This window comes from Syngnathus typhle, linkage group LG2 (genome assembly GCF_033458585.1).
Source record: "Syngnathus typhle isolate RoL2023-S1 ecotype Sweden linkage group LG2, RoL_Styp_1.0, whole genome shotgun sequence".
In the NCBI taxonomy this organism is placed as follows: domain Eukaryota; kingdom Metazoa; phylum Chordata; class Actinopteri; order Syngnathiformes; family Syngnathidae; genus Syngnathus; species Syngnathus typhle.
The window spans coordinates 13,583,644-13,607,859 of NC_083739.1; the positions used below are offsets into that span (position 1 = coordinate 13,583,644).

The window sequence follows — 24,216 nt, forward strand, 5'->3', positions numbered from 1 at the left end:
AAGGATGGTCACAGTAAAGCTGTGAGCTCCAATATTAGTGTGTATACGTGTGCAAAAAAAAAAAAAAAAACGTCATAAAGATGACGTAGATAGGATTTACAGTTGGCATCACGGTATAGACAACTTTGATCGAGTTTGGTTAACACGCAACAGAGGGAAGATGAAAGAACAGAAAAAAGCAACTAAAATCCGTTTTAACCAAACGTACAACAAATTCGAATTTTGCCGACTACGTTTCGCATGCGTCATAAGAATTGACACCTTCCTCATTTTGTTTCCAATTAAATGAGCTCCCACCGTTAAAAACTAAAGACCCCACAATTTTCACGGAGGAAGATAATTTCATGGATTAAATAAAAAATACAAATGTTTCGATTTTTGTTTTTTAGGGTAAATCATATTCCACAGGCGGGGGACACCCTGAACAGGTTGCCAGCCAATCGGAGGGCACACAGAGACGAACAACCATTCGCACTCACACCTAGGGGCAATTTACAGTGCTCAATCGGCCCATCAAGCATGTTTTGGGGATGCGGGAGGACACTGGAGTGCCCACGCGGGTTCGGGGAGAACATGCAAAGTTTGCAAACTCCAGGAGCGCGCACGCACTGAGTGAAAGGCGAAAACCGGCCGTTGCCGTACCGCAGACAGTATCAGCTTGTTTTCAATAAAAACAAAGAACACACTTTTGTGTTTGTCAATTTCCATCTTTAGAAGCTCGGTTGCCTTTCTTCTTTTTATTTTAAGTTCTATCTTGCGTTCTGCGCGAGTACGTGAGCGTGCACATTGCAGGGAGTACGTTGGAGCATACAATAATTTATTAGCCTGACTTTTTCTAGGGTATTTTTTTTTAGCAAGTGTAGAAAATAGGAAAATATTTTCCCTTCACTAAGAAAAGTTAAGTCAACAATAAAGTGACACTTGGTTTTTGTTATAAAGGTTTGAAAAAGCTAAACTAAAACTTGTTTTGTGTGTGTGTTTTACACAGAGTCATAGGGCAAAAAGTGTGACTTTTGGGATAGTCCGGCACGCATTATGTGCTTTTACATTGATTCCTATGGCCAACGTTGTTCGACTTACAAACATTTCTACTTACAAACCCAATCATGGAACCAATTAAGTTCGTAAGTAGCGGTACGACTGTCTTCCATGTTAGATGTGTAAGAATGTGGAATTTCTGAACAAACATAGCGTTCCTTGACTTGTTATCTGCCAGAAGTGCTAGTCGTAAAAAAAAAATTGGAGTTTTTTTTTTAAATCTAAACAGGATCAACATTCATTGGTATACTAAAGAACATTTTATATGTAATGGTAATACTTTGATGAACCAAAACAGAAATGCAAAAAAAAATTGAATGTTCAAGTGTGTTATTGCTAGATCCTCTCAATTGTCATTAGTACATACACTTTAGTATATAACATATATACACTTTGCTGAATTTTAATCAATGACTTTTATTTGGCGTATTTACAAAAAAACCAATGGAGGAAAACAGAAATGTAACATACCATCACAGTTAACATTTTCCCAACAAAATCACGACAATTACTTGAAAAGGCATATTCACGCAAGGAAACCAACAAGAGGAAAACATACCGTCACGGTGAACATTTAGCCAAAAAAATCAAGACATTTTCACGGAAATCAGTCTTTTATGCCAGTATCTTGAGCAGGTCCAAACAAAACCTGAAGACTGTCACATTTTGTTTTCTTGCAGTGAAGCTCCTCAACTCAAGAAAGATGCTTAACATCTTTTACTGTTTCACATTGATCAATTGAACAAAAGCTGCACGCATCATGGCTCAAACTGATATCACTGAACTGATGATGCACATTTGAAGGATTTGTCACATTTTAAATTGCTTTCAGTAGGCTTTTCGGTAAAATGTGTGTAGGCTACAACAACAAAGGACATTTCTTCGCATTTTCAAGTCAGTTTTTTTTGTCACAAAAGCATGTGGCTTCTGTTGAGTTTACAAGAAAACTGATAAGTTGGCAAAGTCAACCAATACACAGCATAACCTTACCGGGAGAAAAAAAAAAACATGTTTAGAAGTCAGGCAACAATATGAGTTTCGTGAACAATGGAGTGGGCTTGTATAACAGAACTCAGCAAATGGTAGAACAAGGACAGTGAGCTATTGAAACTTTGTTCTATGTGCACGCACACACCCACGCACAAACACGCACGAAAGCATTTAAAGGCCATTGCAAATATATCCATCCATCCATCCATCCATCCATCCATCCATCCATCCATCCATCCATCCATCCATCCATCCATCCATCCATCCATTTTCTATGCCGCTTGTCCCCACGTGGGTCGCGGGGGTGCCAGAGCCTATCCCAGCAGTCCTCGGGCACACAGGTGGGGAACACCCTGAACTGGTTGCCAGCCAATCGCAGGGCACACAGACACAAACAACCAGTCACACTCGCACTCACACCTAGGGACAATTTGGAGCGCTCAATCGGCCTGCCAAGCATGTTTTTGGGATGTGGTAGGAAACCGGAGTGCCCGGAAGAAACCCACGCGGGCTCAGGGAGAACATGCAAACTCCACACAGGGAGGGTCGAAGGTGGAATCGAACCGGCACCCTCCTAACTGTGAGGCGGACGGGCTACCCAGTGCGCCTCCGAGCCGCCCTCCATTGCATGTCTCGTACCAACATCAAAATAAAACGATTTTGCAGTCGCATCCAACAGCTTTCACTGTGAGGGTATTGAGGTACATTCAGTCATGACCCTCTGTGGGACGAGAGGGATGATGAAGGCTTTGTCAGTAGTTGGGAGAGAAGAGACGCAACCTGGAGTTGCTGTTTGTCTCCATCCCAGGTATGGACTGATTGAAAGAATCTGGGGCTGAGAAAACAGAGAGGAGGAGTGCTAGTGAATTCAACGGTACTTATAATCTGTAATATGAGGAAAAAGTTAGTAATTTTTAGGATGGTACATATACTGCAGTGTGTTAGTCTATTGTTGGGCATGATGCTGAATGCTATCAGATTTATCACATAATCAGGTTTATGACATAACAGTTTACATTCTTTCTCGCAAGCATATTCGTTGTTTTTCTAACAGGAAACATCATTCTAACTGTGTCCTACCAGCGACGGGTGGAGAGCTCCCGAGGGTGAAAGGAGGGTACGTTTGCTGCTTCGGAGAGAACACAGAGTGGATGACTGCAGAAGACAAAATGGGACAATTTGTGAAGAGCCGAGAACCATAACACCATCAAGAATGAGCATCAAAAATAGCGCAATTCAAAGAGGAAAAAATTATATGCATTATCATTAAAATGGTATCCAAGTATGACCTATACGTTTACCATGGCATTAAATTGAGAGACAGTGCAATCCATTGCAAAGGTGTGTTACTATGAAGATAAAGAGGTCAATATGACATCGATTTAGTAGTAACTGGCACCCTACCGATGATGACGATGGATGTACCAGCTAGCAAGGCAAACAGGGTAAACAGCATCACGTGGTAAGAGTCGTGTGGTGGGTGGCCCCCCTCTCTGTTAACAAATTGTGCAGCAGCTGCATTTGAAGAGAACAAGACAAAATACCAGTCAGAATGTATTCCAAGGCCTAGATGGAGCTACAACAAAGTACAATTTGTAAATTACAGCACAAGGCCGAACTGTTTTGGCTATGATTGTATTAAAAAATCTATGTTGATGTAATTGGACACTTTTTTTTTTAACATATTACTGAAATGAATGGTGTTCCTCTTAATTAAAGATTTTTCATACAGTCCCTCTTAAATCTTTTTTAAGACACAACCTTATTGTGACTTCCCATTAACCCACAGAGGGGAACTTACCTTGCATGCCTGCACCAGGCTCAGCCTCGTGTATCAAAGTGACCGGGATGATGAGATTCTGACCCGAGGAGGCACTACTGATGGTAATGGAAGCAGAGTCAGCTGCTCGCAGGTCCAAAACCCTGATGATGTACTTCGACAGACTGCTGTGTGCCTCGATCTTCTGAATACCAATGATGGGAGAACTGGATACCACCTAAGACCCAAAACAATATTCCACTATATTGGAATGCTTTATCTGAGGAATCATTATTTTTATGAAAAAAGTTCTTTCCCCTGACCTCCATGTCTGCGAGGGCAGCAGCTGGACCGAAGACTGAGAGCTCCGCAGATGGGTGCAAGTTGGAGAGCATCAGCTCCGTCTGGTCGCAGTAGAGGGCGGGCTCTATCAGCAGTCTGGTGCTAACCTGCTCCCCAGAGAAGGCGCTGCCCTCCAGGCCAGCCTTCACTAGCAAGTTGGTCATGGACATGCTGAGAACTCGGGTTAGCTGGTCTGCCATTGGCTGCAGGCTCATTAAACACTTGTACAAGCCTATGGCAAGGACAAAAAATAGACAGGAGGCTAAAAATGACAAACTGATGAGAAAGTGGAAACATAACATTGAAGTGAAAAAATTAGACAAGCAGCTGGCAAAATGACATAAGAGCAAAAACAACCAAATAAAGAAAGCTTGGCGTTCTAATCCTCATAGACAGTATATTTCAGTCACATGTTCCCATTAACTCCAACTGCAATTAGACAAGGTTTCCGGCGTTAAGAAGCCTCTGCAGCACAACATATCAAGCTGGCATCTTTGATGGGGGCTGTTAGATATACTCCGTGAGCCTCACAGCTATTGATTACAGCTTGTAAAGGTGTATTTACCTGACCCCTCACTTGGAGGCACAGCGGCCACATTTGATTCAAGACAACCTTGTTGCACAGAGCCATGTCAAAGCTATCAAACGCAGTTTAACCGAGGGGGCATCGACACCTCAGATTCACTTTTATTTTTATTTCTTTAAAATTATTCTAAATGGGAACTGGTTCTCAGCTGACTTAGCTGGTTAAATATGGGTTAATAAATACATACATTCACCAGCTCATTACAGATCCAATAGGGAGCATTCCCAACAGGTATGTAAATTTAGGCAAGACATACCAATGCTGGGATCAAAACTGGTGTGTGTTTTGAAGACGCTGCTTGGAGGGAAATCAACAGCATCACTCGTAAAGCTGAGGAGGCAAGCGACAGAAGTTTCTGGTTGCAGTAGCGCGATGGCTTCTGTCTGGATCGAGGAGCAGGTTCCTGCAGGATACATTACATCGTCATAAGCTTAAGGCTACAATAAATAGAGGAGTTAAACAAATTAGATGAAGATCGGAAACGTGGAAGGAGCTGTGCCGAAAGCATTTGAGAGTGATTTAATAAGCTTCGCTGTTAAATACATTCTGTAATGAAACGTAAAGATAACACACGGAATGGGTGAAGTATTTTTTCACTTCAATAAATATGAGGGCCTTGAGGCTTAAAGTGGAGAGCAATGTGGTGCAGGTTTTTACATCAACAATCAACCGCAGTTATTTTTAGTTATTCACCCGAGCAAGTGGCCTTCAAGGTTCCGTTAGCGTTTAACAATGTTGTTCTCTTTTGGGGTGATGACTGGGAAAAGCAACAATTCAGTGGACAAATAACACTTTGGAAGTTCACATATGGATTTGTTTTGTAAGTATTGACGTGTAGTGACAAAATTTCACAAGTTGAGTATTTCCCGTACCAATGAGGTTGGTTCCTTGTCCTCTGGTTGTGAGTAAGACTTCAGTCTGCTTGCCAATTCTGACTGCCAAGGCCTGCGCCATTGCGGCTGTCTTTGTAGACGATTCCACCACAACCTAACAGTCAAGGGGAAAAATAGAATTATCCCGCTAGTCAATTATTCCAAAAATAAGAGATAGTGATACAGTATCTGTACAAATATGCAGGTTACATAAAGATCAATTAGGTGGACTGAATCTGAAAAAAAAATAAACAAAGTACAATAAATTAAGTATTTCATCTTTTCTCTACTTGATCAAGTGTGAGCACCTCGTCACACACAAATGTGACATAATCTAGATGGAGCAGGACATGCTTTCCGACTATGGGAGTGGTTCACAATTTTTTTGTCTAGTGTAAACTCAAACCTTTTTGCCATACCGTGAGTACACTCACTTATCCCTGTTGACAATTCTTTTAAGGCAGAAAGTAACACAACTGATTATTAAATGAACGTTATTTTATTTTGTCTCCTTAATTTGAATTCCAATCTCAGGCAATGTCTTATTAATTCATTACAGTACAGCAGTTACACCAGTCATCTGTGCTTTAATGAGACACTTGAGCGGACACACGGCTGTGCTGCGGGTTTTGACTTTGCGGGAAAAGACGTGTTGCACATATATTCCCATTTTATTGAGGGTTTATGAAATGACTGAAAGTATATACTTTTAACATTCACCGCCTGTTGGGTATTTTGTTCAATAAACAATTTAATTTTGCTGCTTGTGTGCTGTCTGTTTCGGGGTTCAAATTCCTCTCCACAAGTCACAGGGAAGAGTTTAATATGATTAATCAGTTATACCAAAGGACCAAAAAAAAAAAAAAAAACACCAACCTCTCAGTAAGTTAGCATTTGTAAATTATACCAACTACATTTGTCGCTATGAGCTCTGTATTAAGAAAACATACGTTACCTCTCTGTATGTTTTTAAAACACCAGGTATCTCGTAGTACACGGTAGCTGCCCCATAGTCTCTGGCCACAGCTGCACCGGTTTTGGAATCCACCTGGAGCACAGCATTGGCGGAGGAGCTCCAAATACCATGACCTCCTGCAGAGAAAAGTAGAGTAAAACCACCACAAAATGACAAATTGTTCTGAAGATTTGGCACATTTACATGCTCTTAAGACGCTCACCCTCTTGACTGGTCAGCTGTGCAGTAAAGCAAATGACGTCTCCCACCACCAGGCTCTGGGCCTCTCCTGGCAGGATGGCATGCTCCACGGGAAGAGGAATGTAGTCCGCCATCACAGTGTTTTCGTTGTCGTGCACAGACAGAAGCGTGAGGCCTACGTTGACCGTCCTGACCGTCAACGTGTGGTTATCAGGCCCAGACCCGACCTGCACCAGATCATCCCTAACAGACAGGGAGAAAACAATTTAAAAATGAATTGCAAAGAAAAAGTATTTGAAAGGTAGACCTTCAGAGTTTTTTCTTTTCTGCATTATTACCTGAAAATTCAGACTGTCTTAAGCAGATTAATCTTTGAATGGAAGCCTCAAACAGAGCAGTTGATCAAACGCTGTCTCCAGTAGTATTAGAAAAATAAACAAGGAGTGTAGCATTTCATTTTTGTTGGCACTACTTGACTATACGTGTCCTGCTTTCTACCTCCATCAAAAGAGCATCTGCTATGGACACGCTACTCCCAACTGAAATACCAGTCAAATCCAATCACCTCTTGGAGATTTGAAAAATAATCAGCCTATTTTTTTCAGTCGCAAGAGTATCAGCCTTGTATGACTCTGATTTTGATTGGTTTGCCCCCCCCCCCCCCCGCCCCCCCCAAAAGTGAATGTCAGCACCATGAGTACACTTCCCTGCCAACCACTCCCATTCATTTAACTCACTCACTCCTTCATTGTGGGGATAACAACTTGTGAAACCATGTTGACAAGAACAGCCTCGTGAATTAACGTAGTGAATTACAAGGAGTGTCTGCCTCGTGATTCCAAACTGTACTTGAAGTCATGAACTTTTAATGTGCCATGTTCATAAAGCACAGATCATTCTTATAATGCAGAATTTCTTCCGTGCTCACAGGTCTGGTATTCTATTGTAAATATTTTGCTTTCAGTACCACATGGAGATGTAAATTAGAGGTGCACTTGTAAAGTCAACATGTGTAAATTTTCAAGTTTGTTGTCAGTTGGTACATAGGACTCATCAGTCAGACATGTTTGAGTGGCTTGTGGCTTTGGCACCCCACTCCTCAGGGAAATTTGCTCAGATCGAGAGGTAGAGTGAAGACTCACCTGTTTGTGGAGAAGGTGACACGGCTGTTGGCGCTGTGGAGAGTCTCTCCAGTGCTGGTGTGAAAATGAACGGTGAAGGTGAGGACAATGCCCAAAGGGAGGGCTTTCAAGCTCTCCCCGGTGGGCGTGTGTAACGCTGGACTGGTACTGAAGCGCACGTAGGACACAGGTACCACCTGCGGGAAGAGGAGGGGAGTGTTGCCGCCTTACAATGCCACCACAAGACCTTGTACAATTGTTTACCACATAGCAAGAGAGCAAGGGATAGAGGTTGACGGCCTGGAGCTCCTTTGAACATAAACATGGATAAACATGGACTTAAGAACCAAATTGCTCAAATCAATGATGAACAATCAATTGTCGATTAGGTTTCGTTTATAGTTTGGTATTTTTTCCCCAATTCTCACCTGAATATATGGAGATAATGAAGCAGTTCAAGTGTATAAATGATTAAGTTTTATTTTTCGGCTCTCACGCTCCTGGACCCTACTTCCAGAAAACCAGCCATATACAATGCGCACCTGAGTATTAGTCCTAGGACCATCCAAACTATGAAAAATGTGCGACTCACAGTGGCTTATAGTGAAAAAAATATGGAATGTGCTCAAACATTGCATTGAATAAATCAAAAGTGAAATCCATCCATCCATTTTCTGTACCGCTTGTCCCCACGGGGGTCGCGGGCGTGCTGAAGCCTATTCTAGCAGTCATCAGCATTGTGGCGGCCGTGGCTCAGGCAGTAGAGCAGGTCGATTAGTAACCGGAGGGTTGGCGGTTCGACCCTAGCTCTGTCACAGTCACGTATCGTTGTGTTGTTGGGCAAGTCACTTCACACACCTTGCCTCCAAGTCGCCATTGTAAATGAGAAAATGTTCTAAATTGACTTACCTGGTAAAACATTGAATTAAAAAAATAAATAAAAATCAGGCAATAGGGACACCCTGAACCAGTTTCCAGCCAATCGCAGGGCACACATGGATGAACAAGCATCCGCACTCACACCTAGGGGCAATTTGGAGTGCTCAATCGGCCTACCATGCATGTCTTTGGGAGGCGGGAGAGCACCAGAGTGCCCAGAGAAAACACACTCAGACACGAGGCGAACACACAAATCATGTACCATGGAATCGAACCAACACTCTCTGAACTGTGCGGCGGACGTGTTAACCAGTGCTCCACCATGCCGCCCCATAAGTGAAATGACAAAATGAATGTAATCCAAATCACAATTTATATGTTTTAAAAAGGTCAGAGGAAGCCTTTCAAACTGACCTTTACCGCGACGATGAGAGTTTGATTGACACCAAAAGACTCTTGTGAAGTAACCAGCAGTGATGAAATGCCAGTGAGTGGGCCAGAGAAGAGGAAGCCCTTGTCATCAACTTGCGCGATAGCAACTTGGTCAGCGTAATTCATCATTTGGTATGACAGTGCACCCACACCATCCCTAGTGCATATCAACACAAGTCAACTTACAGGTAGGGTTTTCTCAGTATTTAATTTCTCAGTATTTAATTGAGGAACAAGGTAAACCTGCAAGTTGAACTGACCTGTTGGTTTGGAGTTTGAGGGCTGAATTTGGAGTCATGAGTATCTCGTCGGACTCGACTTGGGGATTAATCATGTGTAGCTTGTCATAGACCTTGATCAAAGCAAAGAGTGACACCACAATTATTAGGGCATGATTGACACGTTACAGTCTCTGGCACAGTGAAGTTAAGTACATTTAATTTGTAGACTTATCGCTTCCCAAAGCTAACTTCAAATATTCCAAAGATCAACAATTCCACTGCTCTGCAGCTTTTGACGTTTAAATTTGATGGAGGCAGCAGATGGGGCAGGTCGGTACATTGTGGCAATTAGCTCACTTTATAGTAAAATGTAAACCCGAGCCCAGTTTTAGAGGTGTACCTGGATTTGGATCTCATCTTTGAGCTCTGGAAGATCCCCAGCAAGTTGACCAACAACCGGATCGACAACTCTGAGGACAACCTTGAGCCCAGTCCGCCCTCTTGTTCGACCCGTCACGCTCATGCCGAAATTGTGCTCGGCGTTGAGCTCCACATTAGCCTGCGGGCATAGGAAGGCAAATATGGCAAAGAGTGAATAGTGAACAACAGTGCACACAGGTGGTGCACATGCATACCATAGAGTGTCTTGACTGTACATCCAGGATGTCCCTTTTGGTAGTGGACCAGTGGAAGCTAAGTCCTGGCACAGCATTGCCAAAGGTGAAGGGTGTTTGGCTATTGGTCAAACCCATCACAAACACAGGCATCTACAGAAGGAAATAAGGTGCGACAAGGGCCCATGGCGACCATTTAATAAAATGTGTTCGACTGGAAACAGTCTTTCTAAAAATGTACAGTGCGTACCTGCGCTCCCGTCTCCATACGTGTAATGGGTGCTCGAATTCGAATGGCAGTCAAATGCACAACCTCAACTTCTACCTGATCCTAAAAACACAGAAGAATACATTTGCAGTTGCATCTGTGACAACTCACCCACATCACCCGATGACGTTATTTACCTTTGACACAACAACCAACTTGCCGGTTTCAGCATCGACAGCTTGGACGAGTCCTGTCACAGTGACGTTACCGACGCTCACACCCTTGACGTGACCTATACCGTTAACAGAAGCGATGTCCTCATCAGAGATAGAAAAGAGAATATTGGACTGAGGCTGAGGGCCCCCCTCAGATGTGATCTAGAAACAAGGAGATTTTAAATCAGAATAATGAATACATTTTGGCAATGTAACAATTAGGCCGAAGCATTTCCAAGAGTTATCGCCGTTCATTTTACGACGACAATGGCAAAAATCATTAGATGAACCTTTTACATGAACTTTCTGAAGTGGTACATCACTTGGGTATATTGCCCTATGTAATGTTGGGTAATTAGATGGAGTTCTGATTAGATAACGGTGCTTTTTAATGAGCACAACAGTGCACCGAAAGAGAAGAGAGCATTGAGGCCAATGCTGTTTTCTGAAGAAGAAGCCTGGCAAAGGTCCCTTTTGGAAGAGTGATGGCGGACCAAATGAACTCTTCTGGCAAGTTCAACTGATGCTACCTGTTGTCAGCATGAGCATCGGTCGCGGATACACAAACACACCTGCATCATTGCTCCAATCAGCAGAGTCATTTTCCGAGGGATGAGTTTGAATGGTGGAAATACCTATTTTTTAAAAAAAAAAAGGAGTTCACATGGTGTAGTTTGTATGTTGGAAGTCGTGATCATGACTTGAGTGAAGTGAACAAACAAAATACCTCGATTTGTTGAGGGGCGGATGAAATTTTTCTCCCATTTTTATCTACTACGACAGCTGACAATGTTGTCTGGCCAATAGAAAGACCGTTTGCAACGTAAACCGCAGTGTCATGTTCTGTGGACTCTGCGAGTGGTCTATAAAAGAAACAGAAAGATGTGTCCCCTAAGGATAAGATACTTTTTAACACCAGTGTCACATCAAGTGTCATATCACTTACGTTAATGCAACAATTGAAGACTCTGCCTTGACTGTCAATTTCATGAATGGGAAATAGCTGGTCGGGAAAGGCTTTTTGTTGTCATTCAATACTGTGACATAACACCTTACTGATTTGCCAATTTCCACCTGTAAATGAGACAAATGAGGCCAGTCATTAGGGAAATCACCAGTTTGGTTCACAGGAAGGGCAAACCAAAGAGAGCTCCATGAATATTACAAGTTGAAAACTCGTACAGAACAAATATGTTGAGCGCCACCAAGGCACGCATGGAATGTGTTACATATACTGTAATAAGGATCATTGTGTCAACCACATTCATTAAATGAAGAATTATCAGACTGGAAACTGACCTTGTCGACCACTCTCAAATTCACCTCCAGGATTTCGGAAACCCGCACTGTGGCTTTGGCTGTAGATGGGACCGCTAAACAAAGGTCATGAATCATCAATTGCACCACACCTGGCTGGATAGGGGCAACCTGGCAACATAAAGGAATTCACAAGAGAAATTCAAATGGAACCCTTTAAACCACCATATGCATTCATACTGTGATTTCCTATTTCCCTTCCCTAATTGACTCCAATACAAATCCAGATGTCCCCACATACCTGAACTGTTCCTTGGGTGTCCTGAAACACCACATCTGCAATGTCTTTAATGCTGCTGTTGACAGAAAAGTGTCCTGACCCCCCTCGTACGACAAGAGTACTCTGTAAGGAAAAACACACGTAAAACCTTTCAACATATCTCAAATTTGGTATGGATAAGACTTTCATCTCACAATTCAAGCTCACATGCAAGGTCGGTCGAGCATGGTGTGCGAGTCACATCAGATAAACCTTATCACAATTGCACATTAAAATACCTTTAACAGAGTTCACGGCATTTATTTATGCCTTACATGTGTCAAACACGTCTTGGGCAAGCAGGGCCCTCTAAAACTGTCAAATGTGCTTGGATGAAGTTACTTGCAAAAAATACAATACTTAATACTAAATGTATGGAGCCAACAGTTATCAATCAGTACAATAAAAATACATCTCTTACCCGCACATCTGGGTGGTTGAATATGGTCAATGTGTCAGGAAGAACCTTCACAGCTTCAACGAACAGGAGTTCCAATGTTGCTGACACAAGGGTAAACGTGTCACCCTTTCAAAAAAACAGTTGAAAAAGACAAAAAGAAACTAATTAATTGAAATAAATGGAAAATCGGTCAATGTACAACTGACCGTATAGCTAAAATGGTGACTCCTCTCGGCTTTTCCCCTCAGGGGTCGCCACAGCGAACCATCCGTTTTTGTCTAAATGGGTCGCATGAGACGTTTTTACGCTGGATGCCCTTCCTGACCCAACCGTCTGCATTTACCTGGGCTTGAGACCGGCACAGGGGAGACATTGACATGTGCCCCCCTATGGCTGCCTGACCAGGAATCGAACCCAGGCTACGGCGGTGAAAGCGCCACATCCTAACCCACTGGACCATCAGGTATTTATTTTCCTCTAAAATACTTACATAAAAAGTAAAGGGTAATGGACAAGTATATATTTAGAATGCCTCCGGCCTGCATCCACAGGATGTTATTATGCATTCAGAGTCAAGCGACATCGAATATTTGAGATAGAAAGATGGCAAGATGCTATATTCGTGTGACAAAAAATGTCAAAACAAACTCAAATATTTTGTAGATTTTTTGTCTGACGATTAAGCCCACACAATGAATGTAAAAAAACTGCTACAATTGCTTGCCATCTTCATTACAGTTTCCCACCCAAAGCAATCGTTGCATATTTACAAGGAATATTAACATGCGCCTCTCCTTGCCCAGCTGCAGATTACTTTTTGGTAGAAAGCATTAAATGGGGCCTTGAAAATAAAAGCCTTCTTTTAAACTGAAATGCAGTACTGTAGCTTTGAGAATTTGTTAGTTATATACGTAATAGATATGTACCGAAGAGGGGTTTTAATGTCTTTCAGGAAAGACAAAGAAGGGAAGGAGGTCACCGTCACAGCAAGGAGAGAAAACAGACTGTTCAATGATAACATTAACTGTCAAATTTAACACGTACCCGTCGATGAACATTGGCTGCTTGGATATGAGACCGCTGATATTCCAGCGCTGTCGCCGTGATGGCAGCAATCCCCGATTGACGATGCACGACAACGATCTGCCGGCCTATTACGGGTGACAAAGAATTGCTAATTAAAAAACAAAGCAATCCATGATTTTAGACATCAAAGAACTCCAGCAATGGAAGTTGAGGCAATCAATTCAGGAAAGGCTGCCTCCCTAAAAAGCTCACCCAAAGAAAAGATATCCAAGCTTAGGTCTGATAAAATATAACAAAAGACCAATTTTTAAGACGAGACACTTATACCGTGTAGTTTCATCTGTTTGTTTTCATCCTCAAAAGGTTCAAGGGTCATAGGTAGGGTTGGCTCGATACTGGCCAGGGACACTTTGCTTGATTCCCACACTGTGCTCAGTGAGCTGAAGTTGTCAAACTTCCGCCCTTGTTCATCAAAAGCTGCAAGCTCCAAAACGGAGTTCCGGTAATTTGTAACCGGTACCTTTAAAACAGCACAAGAGACACAATCATTCGTTGGATCATTTTGCCTAAGTACCATCATTGCAATAGTGAGGCTTCTTTTTCTTCTAAATCAAGGAGGAAAAAAGAAGCATACCACGTATTTGTTCTGCTGCAGCAGAGGGCATGAGAGTTCTAGCTGTGGAACGGCGTACACTGGGACCAGCGTGAAGCGTGACGGAGGAGCGCAAACAAACTTTACAGATGCCCGCTCTTCGGCGGGATAAGGGTTGGTCATACTGGCCTTGTTGCTCACCCTCACCTCCAGCATCTGCAAAGTTTTGATGGGTCACTACAAAGCTGACAGTGGGGTCACCATAATACACGTGTTCTCTAGGATCAGAATAGTATTGTACAAACAAATTTTCTGTCGGCATGGGTTGTGTAAGTACCGTAATCATCAGTGTTGCGGCCAATACATACAAAGACAAAGCTAAAATGTGTAGTTTTTAAGAGGAAAAGTCAAGCCTACCTAATATCACTACAATTTTATTCAAACAAACATGGAGAAATTACCTGCTCTCCCAATACCCTGCAGGTTGCTCTGACCAAGTGCTGATCGTAATTATGGGAGAGTGGGCTAGCCAGAGTCAGGCTCACGCTTTCTTCATTCTCAGCTTTCAAGTCACAGAAGAACTTAGAGGGCTTCAGAACCCAAGGCTGAGGCCCACCCTCAAACAGCATGTCTTTAGAGGAACCCAGTGTCACAACAGCCACGGACTCGGGGTCAATAGCCTGCCAAATGACATCAGTAAGACAATTAGTCTAAGAAAGGAGCGTGACCACGTACATTGTTATGACATAAAACGGCCTACATCGCAATGGCAGATTTTTGCAATATCGCCCAGCGCATCTTATTCCTATGCAGCAGAGAGGCGTACTTTTATAAATCAGACTAGCAAGCGTATAATGCATAATTAAAATGCATAGAGCTTGGAAGAAATCCAAGAGGAGATCATTTGAAGAGTCACCCATCATCCCATTTCTGCCTTGATTCTAAGGGCAGCCTATGGGTATGAATGCCCACGGTGCGTGCAAGAGTGGCTTTTTTGCCACCTTAGAGAACAAAGGCTAATTGGCCTTTTGAGACCAAAGGAAGAGAATCACAAAATGACTTAAGGGAAGGTTTGTGACGTTCGATGAACAAAATCTGTCGACAAGGATATTTGTATTGAGACTTTTTAGGACTCACGATGAGGGGAGGATACGCTGCAATCGTGATCTTTGCGCGGAGGTGAACATTGGCATGGTTGTAGCTGACCGACAGCGTGGTGTAGCCCGGGGCCAGGGCTTTGGCTCTCACCCCACTGCAGTGGCCTTGGCCTGGACCCAGTCGACCTACAAGGCAAAAACGTGTTTTTTAAACGACCGATTTGAAAATATTTCAATGTTGAACAAGTTCTATGTGTCCTACCAAACACACACACACATCGATGTATTGCTGGTCTCACTGCCACAACCAACAAATAAAAACAAGACAACAAGCAAACATGCACGTTTATTCTCAAATACAATATGCCTGAGTGGTCTGTTCCTTTGACTAACTGACAAGTAGGATGACCAGCAAATGTGCCATCTATTAGTTAATGACCTTTACTTGATGGCAAGTCTCCTGTGAGTGACGCAACAAGCAATAAGAGGAAGAATTAATCTTTTGTGCGCTGAAGCAGATGCCACACATCAGAATGCATTTGCAGACTTGCCTTCAAGGTGCTGAAAGACGCCTTGGCTTTCCACATCTACCTGCAGGTCAAAGTGGGAGCAGTCACTCAACATGACAGGCTCCATCCACTTTTCCTCCAGTCGGCCAAATATTCTGAGCGGTAGCTCTAGAATCATGCCCACTCGAGCCTCCACTGGGCAGGGAGCAAAGTCCATTGCTACAGGTTCAACGACGTATACCTATAGGATTACATTTTTTTTTTTTTCTTGAAATCAATGTCAAACTTCGGGATGAGAGAAAGTACACGTTTCAGTTGATAAAGCTCCATCACTAAGTAATTAAAGTGATAACTGACAGCCTCCCGCCAAAATTTAATTCATTTTTATGCAAAAAAAATCATATCGCTTTGAATGTTTCATTATATTATTGGAGATTAATACATTTAAAAATGCTATAGGGAACTATGCAGAGAATACAGAGGTGTCAGTGCACTGCTAAAACTTAGTTTTGCTTTCAATACTAATACATTCACATTTGTGAATTGAATTTGCAAATGAAAGGGCTTGTCAATAATGTTGGCAGCCACCATACCTTCATCTCCCCAAAGTGGAGAGGGTTGCGCATATCCTGGGCTTTAATTATGCTGACGCCAATGTCCCTGGCTGTTGTCATTACGCCTTTGACAGTCACTGTGGCCACACTTGGGTTGGAGGAAGACCAGCTGAAATTTCCACTGCCGCCGGTTGCCTATCCAAAGCATTGACAGCAAAGATACATCTCTCAACGACACTGAATAGAAATTGTACACCATGAAAGGTGTTTGCCCAAAACACTTTTGCTCATATTATTGAATTATACCTGTATTGTGTATTGATAGACGCCGACCTTGGGTTGCCATGGGAATATGAGAATACTGGGACTTAGAACTATAGGGTTATAAATTTCCACATCCTGTTCATTGTGAATCGGGTTGGCTAGTGGGTGGACCCCACCTTTCTAAAAGAAGTAGAGAGCACAGGAAGTATTCAGACTGGCCACGGAATTCTTGTGGAAGAATAAAAGGTTGAAACATTTGTCATTTTGAATTTAAAATATGAACAAGCACATAGCAAACTTACTTCATCCTCAACAGCTCTTAAGGTAGCATCAATGATACTTAGTCCATCTTTCTTAGCTTTGACCCTATGATAAGATCCATTCAGGGAAGATTGCAAAACCTCAAAGTAGTCCAATGAAAAAACTGAGTCAATACGGATGTTCTGCCACAAAAAGAAGGAGAAAAGAAACATCAACAGATGTGCTTTATGTTTTGTTAATGATGGTAACAGTAAAGCTGTGAGCTGTACAAACGTGTGTAACGTGTGAGGAAGGGGAAGAAAAATGTTGTAAAAAGGGCAGTGCAGTTGGCATCACATTATGGAAAACTGATCAGGTCCCTAACATACTGATCGGATCGCACTAGTGAATCTAGAAGAGTCCCGGTTAACTGTTCTCTCCCTTTGCAACAGAGAGATAATGAAAGAACAGAAAAACTCGAGCGCTTCGATGTTACGTAACCATTGCACGGCTAAAATCCGTTTCATAGTACTACAAGTCTGAACTTTACAGACATGTTTGCTTCATAGCACTGTGTGATAAGAAAAAAAACGACACCCTCTTCATTGTGTTTCCACTGAGTAGGAGTCTTTAGTTGTTAACGGCGGTAGCAAATTTTACTTTTATTTCGACTAGAACTTAAGTACGCTAAAATTACTCGTTTTTCCCTCCGTTAATTTCCCCGCTGTTGTGAACGGAGCAGGGAATCAACCGGAAACTAACTAGCCAATCACTGGCGAAAGCTGAACTACGTCACGGGGCTGGTAGATCATCACAGTGATTCATTTTAAAATAATAAGCATTTTTATTGTGACATTTTCACCTACAGGCGTTCAATACACTTATAAGCCCACTGAGGTTTACTTACGTCAGACAGGTAGATTTTGTTGCCAGATTTATCAAGTACTTCGATCAGGATATCATAGTCTCGACCCGTTTCCAGAACCCAACTGTCTCCAGGATGGATTTTAAAACCTAAACCAAGTATACAAGTTTGAAAAACGTCTCGCAATCACTTTTCCCTTTGCAACAAAAAGGGAGTGACTGAACAAACCTAAGTAGGCAGGTTCCACCACATACAGAGTGCTATTGGGAAGACGAAACACCCCTTGCATTCGAAGACCTAAATAATACTTGTAAGGAAATTTGGTGGTGATGTTGATAGTATGGCTATTGTTGGACAACCATGTACGCTTCCCGCTGCATCTTCTTGGTTTATGCAAGCGGCTTCATCTGCTTGCTCCTTTCCAGAATATTTTAAACTTTTCCATAACAGCACAAGTAGGAGATAAATTCTATCAGAGCAGACTAAACACACTAATGAGACTGTACTGTCTTGTTACTGTATATTAGCAGTGGAATGGGTCATGAGCCGGTGCACCTCATCAGTGCATTATTAAGCCTCCAGCAGACAGGCGGGAATATTTCAGAAGGATACTTTTATGGTCGAGCACGACATTGATGTGTCCCAGTTGAACGGCGGTAACCATGGAGGTTCTTTGATCCAGACGTGCGACAGCAACATCCGGGTTATTGTTTGTGTCGACCACGCTGTTCCGAAGATGCAGCTCATATTGATCACACGGCATTGAAAGCTCTTCAAAAACATGGGGAAATGAAAACATACTAGCTTAGATTTATACTGATGTGCAAACGCAAGCTCTCATTGATAGTCATACCGGCTATCGAGCCCTGTCTTATCTTCAGGACTTTGTATCGGATTGACGTTCCAACCAGGAGGTAGACGTTGTGTGCAGGGCTCAGCATGATGTTCTCTAAAATCAGTAGTTTCACCTCAGCTGCATTCACATCCTGCAGCACAGAATGGAAATCATGAGCCACATGGCAACAGCCTCATCCTCAGACCACTGAGTTTAAAAAACAGCATAAGAGAGCCTTAAAGAGGACATGATATCAATTTGATCTGCTTAATCGATTGGAAGTCACATGCATGTAGATTTTTATGACAAATCAGGAAAAGTTAATAGATTAGTTGCTTCTTGCTTTTTTGACAAGTTGTCACTTTCTTGAGTAGTCAGATACCAAGCACTGATACATCTTGTATTGAGGGGTGCTGGTTGGCCACAGTTACTTTTTTTCCTTTGTCTTTTATCTTTGTTTTGCTTTGATGGCTTTTATCTTGAGCACTTTCTGGCTTTCTTTGTGGCGCCGTTGTGTGGCAGCCTTATGAGAGCCTGTTGAGTTGCGCTCATGCCATTTGTGCGTCTTTTGTATACCCACTCTGTGGTATGAATACTGCTGGGGCCTGAATTTCCCCACCCCTGGGGATCAATAAATATTCAATCAATCAATCAATCAATCAATCTGGTACTTTGGATAACATTTCTCTCAAAACACAATGACAGATCATTTCAAGACCAAATAATCTTCTTTAAATCACACAAAGTTAATGGCAATGTTCTATTCTTCTCATTTTTAGTTCATGATGTTAAAATTGTCACAAAAGGGCAGCCAATACTGGTATGAAATAAGGCTGGTTGGTATTGGCACCGACACCAATACATGCCCATCCCTAACTACTTGTGAGGTCAGAAAAGTGGGCAAATCAAAAAAACGTAATTAATTTAGATCTTTAAAAATTAATGTCACTGGAAAATGCCATCATTTTCAAAACGGCTGGTATTCTCACACCAACACTCCATTTTCACCGTTTATCACCTTAAAAGTCAACTTTCCCTAAGGAAAGGGGGAATCTTTAATTGAAGTTTTATTTTATGACTGGCACATAGCGGCCATAAACCTATGAAATTATGAGTCAGGTAGGGACGAATGATTATCCCATCTTTCTATATTTAGATCCCTACATCAGTGGACGTTTACAGTCACATAGAGGCCACGATTTAAATTCTCCTCGTCCTCAAACACTAGGAAATCCTGGAGGCTGTCTGACACTCAGGCAATACATTTGAATAGTTGTGGAGGAAAAGTATTTTTATCTTACTTGATAGAGTGACTCTTGTAGTTTGGCCTTCACTTTAGCGTGTCCTGTTTTCAGGCCTGACACCAAAATGATATTGCCCTGTTTTCCAACACGCTCCATTTCCGATATGTAATCAGGAGGCGTGTATGTGGACTCAGAAAACTTGAGAAACCTTAAGAAGAGAGACAAGACGTGGCATTGTTAACTTTGGGGTCCGACCCAAATAAGTAGCCACCAGGTGTACCCTTGTGGTACCTTTAGTTATGAATTTAATTAATTTCATGACCGCACTTGTATATCAAGTCAACTTTCCCCAATTGAAATGAATGGAAACACATTTAATCTGTTCCAGCCCCCCCCCCCCCCAAAAACACACAAAATGCGTTTTTCATACATTTGTTTGCATTAGAAAATTTGCATTCAACATTACTCTGCATAATAATACATTTGCTCTTAAAAATAACCTGAAAACACCGACAATGTGAGCACAAAACAGAATTATACAAAATATATTGTTCATCCTTTTTCTTTTTTGGGGTCTATTCAGCTATCGAACCAGCTGTATGGTGCACCACTGCTGCGTACTGATATTGTCCTTCCATTGCAAGGCAACCAATGTGAATTGGTGGTGACAGGATGTTGTGAAGTATGCGCCATCTAGTGGTGGGGGGGTCTGAACGGCACTCGTTTCAAATTCTGATCATTTAACAAAAATTGGGGAAGTGACGACTCGAATCGCAAAAATTCATAAACCATGGCACTCATATCTCAAGGCACCACTGTACTCAAATAAATCAAAAACAATATAATTACATTGCTATTAAATAATGCAGATATAAGGAAAGACCTACCGTAATGAGTTATGAGAATCAGAGAATCCTTTTACATCCCCATCTTTGACTAAACTCCAGTCAAACACCAGACCGGCAAGCGTGCTGAAGGTGTTTCCTGTGAGAAAAGGCACAAGAGTCATGATTGACTTCTTATGCTTAAACAAGTCACTGAAGATTAAACAAGAGGGCATGCAACACCTGGAATTTAGCATATCTGCATATATTTGTTACTCAGATCAATATACAGTTGGCTGGACTTAAAGGATGCTGAACACATCCATCTGACAACTCATGGCAACTGAATTAGCCTGTATGAGACCAATAGGCATTCCTCCACATTCTTCGACAGTCTACTAAAATTAATGACTCTGAGGCCAAAGGTTATCAAAGATAAAACCCGATACCTAAAACGTGGGTTACCAATTGTTTTGAAACTGAGCGCTACTTCTTGGGTATTGTTTTATGCAATGGGCTACGGGTTTTATATACACTTCTGAGACAACAAATCTCACCAAATGACCTTGAATAATGTTATTTTTACTATTATATTCATCTACTGTATGAGAAGAAGTGAATAATTTTGCATGAGAGCCTAATTACAAAAAACAATTAATATCAGCATATCACGCTTCACTTTGCAAGTGTTTATATTTTCAAACGATCACTTTGGCATCATTCCTAGGAAAGTACAATGTATCCATTACTGGTGAGCTATTTTTACAACACACCAGTGGGTTACTCGTGTGGTCCTTGGGGGCTTTGTGGCAAAATGCTGGCAACCAGTTGCCCTCGAGCTTTTGACAGAAAACATCAGACTGTAGCCACAGCTCATTTAGTTACATGACTTTGTCTTTAACCGACCAGGGAACAAAAACAAACGAGACCAAGTCATAGACACAGCCTGATGGGATCCAAAATAGTTAATGCTAAAGTGATATTGAACTTGGTCAATCTTCACAGCAGCAAGAATACACAAAGTGAGCGATATAATCATTGCAATTTAAATGTTATATATCAAATACATCATCACCAGCCTGGATGTGCTAATTAGCTTGGTTGAGGGAGTAGTTAACCAAGCAGTAGCAGGCTATAATGACGGTAAGCTTATCTCATGGGCACCTTCAGAGTCCAATGCATTAATTTCGAGTGCAAGGGGTGAATCCTCCAGGTGTAGCTCTCTGGTGGTGGACACAACGGTGACATCATAGATCACGTCGACGATAGCATCACAACGAAGTACCTGCCCTGTCACTGTGAACAAAGAAGGGCAACACACAATGCACATTTCAAGCAGTCATAACAGCATAAAACATTCTGAGTCAACAAAAACTGCATAAATAATTGCACAATAGTAAAGAGGGAAGGACAAACACCCTGTTGTGCAATAGAAGAATTTCATGCGGATTGTGTAGATTTTCTCCATGAAGTACATGCAGTATAACATATTTGTAATTCCTTGATATTTACCAACATCTTCAGCCAGAATGGTGCTGGTCAATCGGGAGGGCTGGGTAGATACACCTTGAAGAACTGCTCTCCTGGAACAGCCTCGGCTTGTCTCTTCATCTATGGGCTGGACGCTTGCTATGTCTGGTCGATTTGATGTCCTTAAAGAGCATGAGTACAGTACACCGAATATATTGGTCAAGTTCCTGGGCTGTTTTGCACAAAACAACCAATTTTCTTTGTACAAACAACCCAAAGTTGGGTTAACATTCCTGGGTAGGTTCAGCTTTTAACACTAAAGTTTTTCATTCATGCAAGTTAATATTTAAGCATTCTCTCTCTTTCATAGTGTTGATCGTGTGCGTGCGTGTGTGTGCGCCTCCTTTTGGTTAAACTTTAAATTGTCAGTGCATGCCCCTCCATGCCTAGGAGGGGAGTACTGGTTACAATTACTGTACTTCTTCGCAAGGTTACTTGCTGAGTGAGAGAAGGCAGTAGCTGGTCATATAGGTTATTACACATAAATAAAAGTGACATAACGAATGTTTAGGTTCACGAAGAAAGCTGTGCTGGCGCGTGTTTCCTATTTTGGTCACACACAGTCTCTAACCGACAGATACTCTGTGCGCGTGCAGGGGGGGGTGTTTGTAAATCGACACTTCCTCTGTGAGCATGTCCACCTTTTTCTCTCTACTCACCATCTGTAGCAGCCCTCGGTAGTTTCCAGTGTGAAGTTAATTTGCGTACCTCTAGCAAAGGGCAACAGCACTTTGGGTGTATTAAGCTTGAAGCAGCCATTCTTTGGAATAACACAAAGTATGGACAACAAAACTAATGCCGACTGCATTTCCGCTTAATATGACTTAGATTTAATAGAAACCGCAACAAACGTATGTCGCCTCATTAAAGTATTTCGGTCGGTATTATTTGAGCGAGGTTATGTATATTCCGGAAAGAGAACAAACCCGAATGTTAACTCATAAACATTTCATATACAGCGAAGCTAATACATGCCGACAACCCGCCATTTGTAACTATTGGACTTGCGAGCATGCGGGGAGTCCGGATACGTCACGCTGCTGGAAAGATGACGCGTTTTCTTAAAGTGACACTCATATGTTAAGCAGTAGAGCTCGACTTTTCGTCATCTGTCAATATACCAGTGGTAATAACTCGGGTTACTCCGTTATCACTTCATTCTTACAATATTTGATAACATAACCCTAAAACCCAAGTCATTTAATCTGATTAATTGTTTATCTTTTAAACCAAACAGCATTCCCTCTCATGCAACACTCAAGAGTGCAGAATAAACTTGTTTTAAACGTCCCAGTCCATGAAATGAATCCATAGGTCAAAAAGAGTCTTTGACCTGGATTAAGTATGACATCTATCCAGTTTGTTGAGTGAATACCAATACAAAAAGTTATAAGTATCTGGCCATTTTGTAATTGCCCTGTCATCTCAGAAAATAACGACTGAGCAGCATGGCAAGGCCCCACAAGGGGGAGGCACACATAATGTAAAAACACAACTTTTGGGTGTGTGGAGTTGGGGGGGTGGAATTCACATGAGCACATTTTTGAATATTTTGTTGAATATTGTTGGATTTCCCTGAAACTTTGAGTTTGCCCAACATTTGTTTTATTATTTTCACCAGTATGCTTAACTTTAAAAATGAAACGGTAAAGTTTTTAATAAACATCCACATCACACACAAGTCAAGAATGTTGACTAGGTTTACATTGTCCAACCAAGCTCAGTTTCTAGACGCTGAAGAACCCAACTAAGAGTCTTCCTGTCTGTTCAATAAATTCCACCAGCTGTTTACCACTCACTATTGAGCAATTTATTACTTTTATATATAATACAAGGTATGTATTTCCAACAATGTTGGATTCAATGCTGGCCAGGCATCATATTCTCTGACATTTAGAGTAGGCCTCAGATGAAACCCTAATGTGTTGCCAAATTCTAATTAGCCATCCTGAGTTTAGTGTACCGAGCGCTCATCCACTTTGAAGTCGCAGTGCAGTTGTGCACCTCCCTCTTTGTGGTTTCCTCTTTTTAAGAGAGATGCACGCTTTAATTAGCGGATACACTGTGGATGTGTTTCACATCACTTTACTTTGCCAACTGTGATTTAAGATTTTCTATGAGTCAGTTTAGGATGAGCAGAACAACCAATCACCATCAAGATTAGAGTTCCAATAGTTTGCATAATTATTATAAAATGATTGGAACCGTCTACACATACAATTAAGAC

At 41.9% G+C, this 24,216-nt stretch overlaps 1 protein-coding gene across 1 annotated transcript; it reads right to left on the minus strand.

Moving 5' to 3' along the window:
* Positions 1-1,430: 1,430 nt before the first annotated feature.
* Positions 1,431-23,017, minus strand: nup210 (nucleoporin 210). Its single transcript, XM_061269866.1, has 40 exons — positions 22,649-23,017; positions 21,972-22,111; positions 21,624-21,755; positions 20,523-20,619; positions 19,693-19,843; positions 18,410-18,542; positions 18,169-18,327; positions 17,785-17,853; positions 17,599-17,705; positions 16,754-16,894; positions 16,494-16,631; positions 16,227-16,382; positions 15,676-15,874; positions 15,165-15,310; positions 14,489-14,707; positions 14,070-14,243; positions 13,763-13,955; positions 13,454-13,560; positions 12,431-12,535; positions 11,992-12,093; positions 11,733-11,861; positions 11,380-11,507; positions 11,161-11,296; positions 11,006-11,068; positions 10,416-10,595; positions 10,261-10,341; positions 10,032-10,163; positions 9,797-9,955; positions 9,436-9,527; positions 9,158-9,332; positions 7,886-8,061; positions 6,766-6,986; positions 6,543-6,679; positions 5,588-5,702; positions 4,972-5,118; positions 4,111-4,361; positions 3,830-4,025; positions 3,433-3,543; positions 3,109-3,183; positions 1,431-2,863 (listed from the first exon to the last, which is right to left on the minus strand). Exons 1-40 carry the CDS (start codon positions 22,795-22,797, stop codon positions 2,781-2,783), a joined length of 5,604 nt encoding a protein of 1,867 aa, XP_061125850.1. The 5' UTR covers positions 22,798-23,017; the 3' UTR covers positions 1,431-2,780.
* Between the last annotated feature and the right edge of the window lie 1,199 nt (positions 23,018-24,216).